Source organism: Sparus aurata, chromosome 11, assembly GCF_900880675.1.
Source record: "Sparus aurata chromosome 11, fSpaAur1.1, whole genome shotgun sequence".
Classification (NCBI taxonomy): domain Eukaryota; kingdom Metazoa; phylum Chordata; class Actinopteri; order Spariformes; family Sparidae; genus Sparus; species Sparus aurata.
In genome coordinates, this window is record NC_044197.1 from 33874642 (window position 1) to 33887120 (window position 12479).

Here is a 12479-nt window from a genome sequence, read left to right on the forward strand (position 1 = left end):
CAGGCTGTTCAGAAGGGGCCAGTTGGTCGATCTGTGGTATTGCTGCTCGCAGCTTTCGAAGAAAGCTCATTTCCGACAAAATGACACCTGACATATCAACTTTTGGTACAGAGCAGTACACCTGTCATGACATTGTTGCATCTCCTTACAGTGCTTGAGTGTTTGTATCATGTGGGTTTAAAAGTTAATGGCTGAAGTCAACAACTCCTGTAACTTAAATTGATAAACACCAGATTTTGGAAGAAGATGATGACGACGACGACAATAAGGAACAACAATTTTATTGGGATTTTATGTGATAGACCAACACAAAGTGGTGCATAATTGTGAAGTGGAAGGAAAATTAGACATGGTTTTAATTTTTTTTTTACAAATAAAAAACAGAAAAGTGTGGTGTGCAAATGTATTCACCCTCTTTACTTTGATACTCTTAAATAAAATCCAGAGCAACCAGTTGCCTTCAGAAGTCACCTAAATAGTACATGGAGTCTACCTGTGTGTAATCCTATCTCAGTGTAAATACAGCTTTTCTGTAAAAGCCTCAGTTTGCTAGAGAACATTAGTGAACAAACGGCATCAACGCCCCAGAAATACACCAGACAGGTCAGGGATAAAGTTGTGGAGAAGTTTGAACCATGATTAGGATATGAGAAAATCCCAAGCTCTGAACATCTCACAGAGCACTGTTCCATCCATCACCTGAAAATGGGAAGAGTATGGCACAACTGCAAACCTACCAAGACATGGCCGTCCACCTAAACTGACAGGCCAGGCAAGGATTTGATGGGAAAATGGATGGAGCCAAATACAGGACAATCTTGGAAGAAAACCTGTTAGAGTCCTCAAAAGACTTGAGACGGAGTTTCACCTTCCAGCAGGACAACAAGCCTAAACATAAAGCCAGTGCTACAATGGAATGGTTTAGATCAAAGCATATTCATGTGTGAAAATGTCCCAGTCAAAGTCCAGACCTAAATCCAATTGAGAATCTCTGGAAAGACTTGAAAATTGTGGTTCACAGACACTCTCCATCCAATCAGACTAAGCTTAAGCTATTAGCTTACAAGGAAGAATGGGCAAATATTTAAGTCTCTATATATGCATCGCTGGTAGAGACTTGCCCCAAAAGACTTGCAGCTGTCATTGCAGCGAAAGGTGGTTCTACAGAGATTTGACTCAGGGAGGTGAATACTTTTGCACATCACTCTTCTCTCTTTTTAATTTGTAAAAAGAAATTAAAACCATGTATCAATTTCCTTCTACTTCACAATTATGCACCACTTTGTGTTGGTCTATCACATAAAATCCCAATGAAATGCATTTTATTGGGATTACATTTGTGGTTAAACGTGACAAAATGTGGAAAAGTTCAAGGGGGGGGTGAATACTTTTGCAAGGCACTGTATATTGTTTTTTGTCGTCGTCAACTTCCTCTTCTCTCCGTTTTAAAGCCAGGCTCGTTTAGCGCACCAGCTACCTACACATAGGTAGTGAGCTGTGTCATCATACCTGTCACCAGAGGAATCTACAGAGCCCTGGAGGTGACATGGATGTGTGTTTTTTGTTTTTGTTGGATTTTTTTTTAACGTGTGTGTGTGTGTGTGTGTGTGTGTGTGTGTGTGTGTGTGTGTGTGTGTGTGTGTGTGTGTGTGTGTGTGTGTGTGTGAGATACACTTGCACTCTGGCCTGAATAACTGGTTGAAGTAAATGTGTTTAGTGCCGCTGTGAAAGGTGAATGTGGTCTGTGTGAGAATGTCATGGAAAACTGAAGGTATTTTAGTAAATGTAGGTTTTTTTGTCACAACCTTCATGTAGATATGATACTATATGCATCCGCATACATTGTTAATTGTTTGTCCTGATTTGCAGTAGTCACTGCTGCAACATTATTTCATAAATTAATTATAACCAAATTGCTGTTACCTTGACAACTCGTGCATCATCATGGCTAGCATAACAGCTCATACAGCCTACACCTGGACACTCATTGTGGATCATCAAAATATCTATTACATGTACCTTATACTGGTACACAGTAATGATAATACACTTTATTAACCTCTGCTGAACACTTCAGTGGAGTGATTATTAATTCATTCATAAAAATTATGAGATGATCTCAATTTATGATAATAGGCCCGCATTTAACCAACTGACTGCTTTGGTTTCCCACTAACAAATGGTGTTTGAGCTAATAAATTACTATTTTGTAATTTTGTGTATCTCGCTTGTGCATCCATGTCAGTGGAATCAGTAAATACAATTAGGAAAATGGGTTTGTTCTCGTAAAATCAATGGATACAAATGACCGGATTATTTTCTTAATCAGACACATTTTGCACTCAAGTTACTGTTCAGAGTTTGAATCACAGGTCACTTCGCAAGTGTGTTCACTCCTTTGGACAGAAACTCTGAAACAGACTAGTGGTATATAATAAGTTCAGCCAAAGGCCATATATGGCACCTCTTCATGTTCATATGAAGAGTTTCAACAACTCAGAAATGGCTGAGTTGTTGATCACCTTGCCTTTGTTTGGACTTCCAGTAGGTTTTGAGTGAAAAATGTACAGTGTATTGTGTGTGTTGGCTGACGAGCTGCTGTGTGTCTGCCCTGCAGGAGGAATATCTAAAGAGGAACCCTGATGGAATCGACCCTGTAAATGCTAATGATGTCTTCTTCAGTCTCCATGCAGTCCTGCTCTGTTTGGTCTATGTTAGCCAGGCTGCTGTGTATGAGGTGTGTGTCTGTAATGTAGGGTTGGAGTTCTGATCTCCAACCAGAACCTGGTTTTGTGGCATAGGCCCGTAATGGATCAAACACATTTGCTAACATTTCAAAAAGTAAATAACGCATAGAACCTGCAAATTTGATTAAATCGAAATCTGAATGTGTCACAATTAATAACCAGCAATGACTTTTGTTCCTTTTTGTTTGTTACATTTCATCACCTCACACAATTATCCACTTGTATCACCTATTGTAATGGTGGCCCTGCAGCAGCAGTTTAAAGATTTAGAGATGATAATAGATGATATTTTCTTAATGCACAGCAGGGATTTTTTTTAATTGGTAATAAAACAGTTTCACACTGATGTCTCTATATAACCTACCTTAGCAAAGGAGACCATCAACGAGAAAGTTGATTATTTCTGTACAATGCCTGTCGCCGGGTCAGACTTCAATTCATCCGGGTTAGATAAGTCATAAAATAAAACCAACTATTTATGGTGGAGTGCTGAGTTTAATTTGTATTTAAAAATGTTTTCTCTTTTAACACAGCTGTTTGCAGGATGTATGATTATGAGGTCATGTGTCAATCTGTGGCTATGTCAGAGCGTTAAATAACATGACAATGGTGAAACAGTGTCTTTCTTTCATTTACTTTTAAAACAAATGCTACTTTAAAAAGGATGCTCTTAATGGAATGTAAAGTATGACATGACAATGTTGTTGAGCTAATTTTCCTTCTGAGCCATAATACATGACATTTCAATTTTTCCATTCAGAAATGCATGTATGAATTTATTGTAGTTTTTTATTGTAGTTGAATCTGTCATATTGTGTGTGTGAATGTTTGACACTGCATATCGGTGTGTAATCCTGTTTCTGCTGTCTTCCAGAGGGGGGGTCAAAAGGTCTCCTGGATGGCCTTGTTCTTGTTGCTGATTGGCTTGACATTTGCCCTGGTCATCTTATTTGTTGCTGTAGCCAAACAGATCACCTGGTTGGATTACCTCTACTATATCTCCTACATTAAATTAGCCGTCACTCTGATCAAATACGTGCCGCAGGTAAGCTGTACACAGAGACAATGAGGACCAAAACATGGAAACACCCTCACTGAGTAATGCATTTCAGTACAGTAGCCATGCAGAAAATACCATCTCTGTCAAGATGTTCTATTTTTTGAGACTGTAATGATGGAAGTGAAATATTTCAAACAATGCAATATAGTTTAATATAGCAACAGCATAAACTACAACTACATCAACACATTTGACTGTGTCAACATACAGGTTGGATCTGTGACACTGAATTGAAATACAGTGTACAAATGTTGCTGTATTTTTCTACTCAGTCTACACTGAAGATTGATTGATTAACAGGCTGAAATGCAGTTTGATTTAATTCCTTCATTCCATGTTTGTCATAGAAATAATCAATGTAACAGTTTTGATTCTAATCCACAGAATTCAGTCCAGTATTTAGTATTTATCGTCATCAGATGAATTATTTCTAACATGTGGTCACATTGTTGGTGATTTTCCAGGCATACATGAACTTCAGAAGACAGAGTACTGAGGGGTGGAGTATTGGCAACGTGTTGCTCGACTTCACTGGTGGAACCCTTAGTATTCTTCAGATGATCTTACAGTCTTACAATAATGGTATACTATACCTTATAACTATTCTTTATAACATTTGATACTGTGTCTTGTGCTGTTCTTGGTCTGGTATCATATGGAGCAAATTTAAACATACTGTATGTAACTTCTGCTGCTAGGAGGCTCTGCATCAAAGCAAAATATGTTGTGTATGGAGTTGCTTCAGATTCTGTTCTGATCCAGAGCCATTGACCAACAGTAGAGCTCAGAGATTACGTTTTTAACTTTTGGGATATGAAACACGAAGTACGAAAAAGTCCCCAAATTACTTTCAAAAATAACTAAATCTATTGCCATTCATAGAGCAACTATATGCAATTAAGAATGGAGTGAGTGTGTCCGTTATTATAGTCTTCAAATTTCATACGTTTTTATTTTAATTTAGTTTTTCAGTTTGCTTTTTATTTCAGTTTAGTTAGAATTAGTTTAACAAGTGATTACGTAGCTTTAGTTTAATTTTTATCTGGGAATTTAATTTATTAAATTCTGACCGGGTTGTTGGCAAAATGCCACTTATGTTCCTGATACTTCAGACAGAAGTACAACACACAGAGCTAACTGTGAATCTTACCAACACATTTCCCCGGAACAAAAACAAAAAAGGCAATGACGGAAGCGGTGAATGAATGTACATATTTAAGACCTAACTTAATGTAATTTAAGACCTATGTGCAAAATATGGACGTATATAAGATTTTTAAGACCCCGCGGAAACCCTGTATTATGCTCTCAAAAATCCAGTATCTCAAAATATTAGAATGTTACATGAGACCAATCAAAAAAAGGATTTCTAGTAAAGAAATTCATTTCTTCATTTATACACTCAGTACTTGTCTGTGCTCCCCACCAGTCACTAGTCTTGCTGGAAAACGGCATCTCCGATTTTCTTTTTCCAGCAGGAATTGCTAGCAACTGGTTTGCTGACCTGGTATTACGTTACTTGATTGACCACCTCACCTGACTGATTGCTGGTCAGGTGAGTAAGCTGGTGATCCACAAATTATTATAGCGTACACAATTTGCACAAAGACTTAAAAAATCCCAAAAAAACAAAATCCTTTGACCACCTCCCCGGGGTTAATGCTCATAGAACAAAGGGTGTAGTGTATTTGAAGTAAGCGAGCGTGTGGTTTGTACTGATTGTGATGTGTTTCTCCACAGATGAGTGGAGGCTGGTATTTGGGGACCCTACAAAGTTTGGTCTGGGGCTGTTCTCTGTGGTGTTTGACATCCTCTTCATGACTCAACACTATTGTCTCTACAGACAGCCGCCACAGTACGAAGCTGTTTCAGCTCAACAAGATGAATGATGCTAATCAGTGCTGTTTGGAAGAAACACAGTAACAAGGGAGCACACGACCGATGTCTATCAGCTGTTTCCTGATAAGCAAACATATGACACAAGCTGTAAGAAAAGAGGTCATGGTGGTTGTTATCTAACCTCTATCACATGTTGTTGAGTTCTCCAGAGACATTTATACACAGTGTGCCTTGATCAGTACTTTTTATTTTTACCACTGTCTGAAAATTTGGGTTGATCGAAGGTATATAAAAAACTGATGTAACACTTTTTATTAAATGCAATATCACAGCAAGACATGTCTAAGAATGTTGGAATTGCGTAGATATGCAATGTTTCCATTGCATATCTGTTCGCTGAGAACACTGACCTACTGTTTACCCTTCCACTGTGTTATTCTGGGGGATTTTTTTTTTTATCTTATCCTGATGGATGGCGCTTCCACAATGACAATTCTCTCACACACAGTGCATACTTACAGCTTACTGAATGTGTGAAACTGAACTTAAACAGGGTTCATACACATTTTTCAAGGTCAAATTAAAGCACTTTTCAAGCACGTTCAAGGGTCATTTACAAAATTTTCCAGCACCTTATTGCTGGGGTAAAATACATATCTACAGGAATATATATACTCGTTTATTTATTTTTTCACTTTTTATCACAATTATGTACATTGTATTATGCTGTAAACATCTAAAATTATGTTTTAATAATAGCAAAAAGTTTAGAAATTATAGAACACAAAGTTTTATCCAAAAAAAGGGAAGCTACTTGGCGTTCTTCAGGCACACTTGCACCGAGACGAAGAAAGACCTGAGAGCACCCTGTAATTTCCATTTTTGACAAAAATGTTTGCGTTTCAAAATGCATTGTTGGGAGTAAAGTAGGGCTGGGTGATAAAACAACATCTATCGCGATAGATGTGATCAATATCAATAGAAAATACGTTCAATATGTTCGACAATTTCACTGAACTGTTAGAAACAGGTGATCTGCGAGCGGCGAAATACAGTAAGGGGCCCAGTTGCTGGATGAGAGGTTTATGCACGCAACTCTGTTTACTTTCGATCAAAACTTAACTTAACAATTTCAGGCACAGACCGTAGGACCTCCATATCCCTACGCATTAGCGCAACAGCCCAGTTGCGCTAATGCGTAGGGATACGGAGGTTCTACGGTTGAGAAAATGTAGTGCCAAAAGAAAGGGCGGTCTGACCGCGATGTAAAGTGGTGTGAATATTCACTGTTCAACCTACACTTGCAATAATATAGATTTTTTTTAGGTGGGCCTTGTTTTTGTGTGGTTAAAATTCGCTTTGCATCTGGATGCCGTTCACTGTGGTACAAAGCTGAGTGTCTGGGCTGGAGCGGCTTTCTGCTCCTCCAAACTGAGGCTGCGTTGATCAGTGATTATGGTAGGAAACAGACCGACTATAGATATGTGTACTTTATATGACCCCACTTCAAAAAACCCGAACTATCCCTTTAACATATTGTCAAGCAGCAATGTCAGCTTCTACACTATTTTGTCTCATGTCTTAGATTCTGAAATCTTGAAAATGATTTTTTTTTTTTATCTCACCTGTCATTTAAAGGGTTATTTTTCAAATGTTTATTTCCAGTGGGTAAAAAAAAAAAATCAATAATTATCGATATTGACTGATATGAAAAACTTGTTACAGCAAAAAGTAATGCATTACAGTAATTGCATTACTTTTGTAACGCAGTAATGTGAGGCATCACAAAAAAAAGGGTAATATTTTACTCGGTACAAATCTCAGTAACGTGCGTTGCAATGCATTTTAAACCCTAAATTAAAGGGTGTGGTATTTTTATTCAAATTTGCCAACACCGCGAGATTAGCAGGGGAGAAAAAATCTGCGCAAATGTTTACTTCCTGTTAGTGCGAGAGAACTATTGATTGAGGAGAAGATGACTGCAGCAGCAGACATGTTGTACTATACATTTGTGAGATGGACATACGCTCATTATTTTCAGTTCATCAGAGACAAGGATGTGAGTAAAATTATAGTGAAGTGCACTTTGTGTGCGAAACCAAGAGATCTCTCTGCCTAGTGAAAAAGCAATTTTTATGTAATTTAACAAAACATCTAGAGCGGTGCCACACTAACATTAAGCTAGTTACCAAAAGAAGGCAAACTAAGGATGAGAGTGTAGAAAAAAATAGTTAGCAAAACATTCTCCCGTTCTGCGATGCTTGAACCTCGAGAAGTGAGGAGACTGGTGGCAGAGTATTTCGTTGAAGATATGCTGCCATTTTCAACAGTGGATTCTCTATCTTTTAGAAAAATTGTGAGCAAGATCCCCGTCCAGGCTAGCAATGACAAGGTATCATTGCCTCAACAGGTTAGTGCTACTGGGTTATTGACTATAATATAAATAGCCACCAGAACAGCGACATAATGTCAATCTGTTTCACGTCGGTCTATATCCAGATAAAACACACAAAATCTTTTGTTAAACACAATAAACATCAGCTAAAGGGCATTATAATGTAGGCTACCCCCAGCCGAACACACGCCCACATATGAAACCAACTATATTTGAAAGGTCTGGCCAAATTGAATTTGAGTGTTAACATCAAAAATTTGGGATGCATGACCAGTTTCTGCCCCATGAACAGATTTAGGCTACATTGAAAATCAGTGTGTGTTTCAAAAATTCAATACAATGTCGACGCATTATAGGAATCTGTACTGTCCCTGATATATAAGGAAGGTGGGACATGTCCATGCATCATGCATGCTTAAGTCAAATCTAGACATAAGTTTTTAGAAAATGTATGATGCAGTCAGCTTTCCCAAATAATATTAGAGACCAAAATGTTGACATACAAAAAGTTTTGACAAATCTTAACTTAAAGCTCTTACAGATGTCAGTGCCTGGTGTGACGTTACAGAGACAAAATGTCACACAGGCCATAGACTGCATACACAGACAGTCAGCCACCACAAGCCAGGCCAGCAGTGAGGGGGGAGGATATCATTCTCTTCTAGGAGCCCGTGCCCCCAGAGTCTGAAGCCCCATCGCACACATTCACACCCACATTCACATCCACACCCACACCATCACATCTACCTCCAGGGAGAGGTCTAGTCCTAGGGAACAGAAGAGGCCACATTGAAGAGTCCCTCTGTCCCTTTGAGAGGCAGCTGATGTGTGCTATGGAGAAGGCTGTGACCCAGACAGCACCCCCCAGACAGCCAAGTTCTTTGAAGGCCTTCTCCCTGACCTGAAGGCCCTGTCAGCAAGACGGAGGGCTGATGGGAAATTTAAAATACATAAACTAATTTTTGATGCCAAGAATTGGATGAACAAGAACAATTTTAATTTTTGTTGAGATTGTTCCAAGTTGTTTTTTATACATTTCATAAACCCCCTCTTTTTTGTTTTTGTTGTGATTGTTAAAACCATTATTTCATTTTATTAAGCCTGTTCCTTTCTGCTATAAAAATGTTTAATAAATACTTCCTCATCCAAAAAATGTTGATTTTTTTGTAGTCTTCAGTCACTACAGTACCAAAGTAGTGGAAGAGAGTGAATGATTAAATTAGACAATTTAATACATTCATATGCACCCAAGTGTGATAATAATGTTGTACTCGTACTACCTGAAGCAGAGAAGGTTGAAAATGTGACTGCATTATAAATTTTAGTTGCTAGAATCAACACAAGGTCAACATTTGCAATCACAATGATGCTTGGAGTGTAACTCTGTGTTTGGTAATAATTCTGATAAACTATTATTTCTGAATGAGACAATGAAGAAAAGATATCACCAACAGGAGGAGAAGAACATGCTCTTTAGTTTAATGTAGTTGGTTCTTAAAAGAACCTTTTTTGTTGATGTGTTTCCTCGACTATAACCTAGGTTGCCATGGCACTGCACCCTCAGCTGAGAAGTAGGAAGCATAGATCTCCCACACATGGATGGCCTCCCATGCAGCATTATTGCTTCCCAGTCTTGTCAGATCCTGCAGCACTAAGACCTCCCCCTCTGACACTGGCTCCCTCCTGGTCCTGGTGTTCCTCCTGATATAATTGTGCAGGATACAGGTGGCCTTCACACACGCATCCACATTTTCAGGACTCACACCAGTGACCTGACGGTACATGCACCACTGACTGGACAGGATACCGAAGGTGGTTTCAACGATCATCCTCGTTCTGTACAGCGTGTAGTTGAAGACTCTGTTTTCTTGGCGGGAGGTTGGCTCCTTGAAAAGGCCTCGTGAGGTCCCGGCAGAGGGGGAGGGCTTCATCTGCCACAAACACATGGGGCTGTGGTCTCAAGTGCTCCGCTCCTGGAAGCAGGGCATCTTCAGGGAGCTGGAGAGTGTGATCCACGAGCGCCTGACCAAAGGTGGAGTTTGCCAGGGTCCCTCCATCACTGGTCCTCCCATAACTACCTACATCTACCACACGGAAACAGTATTTTGCATCCACAACTGCCAAGAGGACACTAGAGAATGTTCCCTTGTAGTTGTGGAACTGTGAGCCGGAGTTGTTTGGAGCCTGGATGACTACATGCTTTCCATCTATGGATCCCTAACAGTGAGGAAACTTCCAGCGCTGGTAGAAGTCGGCAGAAATGGCTCTCCAATCTTCTGTTGTTGGATAGACATGTATGCCTCCACCAGGCAATCCCATATTGCCCTGGCAACATCTGCCACAATGCACACTGTGGAATGCCCCACACGATAGCTGTACGCTATGCTGCGAAAAGAATCCCCAGCTGCAAGGTATCTGTTAAATGAGAGAGATTTAGATGTTAAAGATAAATGATCAGGCTATATTTAATTCACACACACACATAATCATATATTGTGTGTAGAAAAATACATTCATCCACACACTAATAAGGGAAAAGGTGAACAGACATTTAGGTTAAACTTCTTTAACCTAAAACTAAAAAGAAACAGTGGAACATAAGCTTCTTTTTTTTCTAAAATTTAGCTTAATTGTTTTTAATACAACTTATATGCCATTTATTTTTGTTCAGACAAGTTTAGGGAATAAAGTCAATAAAACCACTTTCAGGAATAATTTGTAGAGTCAGGCAGTCCTCTCTCTCTCTCTGTGTGTGTGTGTGTGTGTGTGTGTGTCATAGACGGATTGCCGCATGGGCAAAGTGGGCGTGTGCCCAGGGCCCCAGAGCCAATAGGGGCCTCGACATTCAGAGTTTCAATTTTAAAAAAAAATATTGGAATGAATGTTGTTTTGAAAATGTACTATGATAATAAAATCATTTGAAAGTTTTAGACATACGTCAAACATACAGTGCGATTTTAAAATGGAGAAGCAGGAACTCAGTGGATCAGCTAAAAGAAAACAAAAGAAAGAAAAAGAAGCCAGAGATGCCGCTTTGGTGCAGCAAATTCCATCCATCTCGACTTTTTTTCAGCAGAAGAGTGAGGCAAGATGATGGTACTACTACAAATCACAGGGATGACCTGCAGGATGCCAACACTGCCAGCTCAAGTTCACCAGATGCGTTTGGTGGAGCGGCGCTGCCTCCTGTGGAAAATGCTAGCAGTACAACGGCGGGTAGCAGCCTGAGCCAAGTCCTCTCACATCGCCAGCGGAGGATGAGATGTTGGCGGCCGGGAACGAACCTGACAGTGCCATACAGCAGAGGGATGATGAAGACTCCTGGTGTGAAACGGTTACTGATCCTGCGCTCTGGGGAAATATATCCAGTGACAAAATAAAGAGTGTTCTCATTGAAAGAGGGCCCTCTGTGTTTCACAACAGACAAGCAAAATACCCTGCATCGGCAAGAGACTGCGGTCTAGGTGGCCGGGTTCGTTCATTAACTAATGACATGATGTGCAGTCGACAGCCAAATGGACAACTAGCACCACGAGAATGGGTGGTGTATTCACCATCAACTGGACACGTGTTTTGCTTTGCCTGCAAACTTTTCGGGGCAACAAAGAATGCATTTGTGGACGGTTTTTGCGACTGGAAACATCCACATCGCATTTCAGAACATGAGAGGAGCCCAGTCTATATGTCCAACATGCTGACACTGATGCAGAGGATGAGTGGAACTGGCGCAATCGACTCAGCCCTGAGAAAGCAGACTTCGGATGCGAGGGAATATTGGAGGGATGTTCTGCGACGTGTAGTGGCAGTGATCAAGTTTTTAGGAGAAAGAGGACTGGCATTCAGAGGTAATGACGAGCTCCTTGGATCGCCACTTAACTGTATTTGGGGATATTAGAGTTAATATCCCAATTTGACCCATTTCTGGCAGAGTATATCCCATCATGTCAATGAACTCTTCACATATTGTTGACGACAGATATGAGACACTCCCTCTGCCCTTCTGGCCCATGGCCAGAAGGGCAAAGGGAGTGTGTTATTCTAAGGCAACACACAAAACAATAGCAATCAGCTGGAGGCAGAACAACAGAATGGAAAGCGAGGAGCGGACAACGCCGACTTACCACGTTGAGAACACAACGACACCCAGAAGGGCTTCCTGTGGGACAACCCAGCCCCACGGCACCAGCGGTCTGCCACACTGTAGCGGAGACAACGGTGTCACATTTACACAATCGACACTTGATTGGGGAGAAGAGGCAGCAGTTCGCTTTACTGTGCCTTACCTGTGCGCTGCAGAGATAACGTGCGTCTGTGTAGATAACGTGCATCTGTGGCGGAGATGCCAAGGATGCTCCAACGGCAGCAGAGCCACACCACCTGAGCTTCACCACGCTGACATCCACTCCGCCACGCCAGGCCACAGCCACCACCGAGGACG

The 12479-nt window shown here is 40.5% G+C and overlaps 1 protein-coding gene and 1 long non-coding RNA gene across 5 annotated transcripts in view; one reads left to right on the forward strand and one right to left on the reverse strand.

Annotated features, from left to right (window-relative positions):
- Positions 1-5981, forward strand: part of ctns (cystinosin, lysosomal cystine transporter) — a 69624-nt gene extending 63643 nt beyond the window's left edge. For 2 of the 4 annotated variants that reach the window (XM_030433588.1, XM_030433591.1), the window contains exons 8-11: positions 2618-2737; positions 3622-3792; positions 4272-4389; positions 5548-5981. In XM_030433588.1, coding sequence (XP_030289448.1) covers positions 2618-2737; positions 3622-3792; positions 4272-4389; positions 5548-5696 — 558 coding nt within the window. In that variant the 3' untranslated portion in view covers positions 5697-5981. Of the gene's footprint in view, positions 1-2617; positions 2738-3621; positions 3793-4271; positions 4390-5282; positions 5363-5547 lie in introns of all 4 variants that reach the window. The other 2 variants (XM_030433589.1, XM_030433590.1) reach the window with 2 other exon arrangements.
- A 1283-nt stretch (positions 5982-7264) lies between these two features.
- Positions 7265-12449, reverse strand: LOC115591927 (uncharacterized). The gene is made up of 3 exons (XR_003986039.1): positions 12325-12449; positions 12163-12239; positions 7265-10456 (listed from the first exon to the last, which is right to left on the reverse strand). It is a non-coding gene; the product is annotated as an uncharacterized LOC115591927 (long non-coding RNA).
- Between the last annotated feature and the right edge of the window lie 30 nt (positions 12450-12479).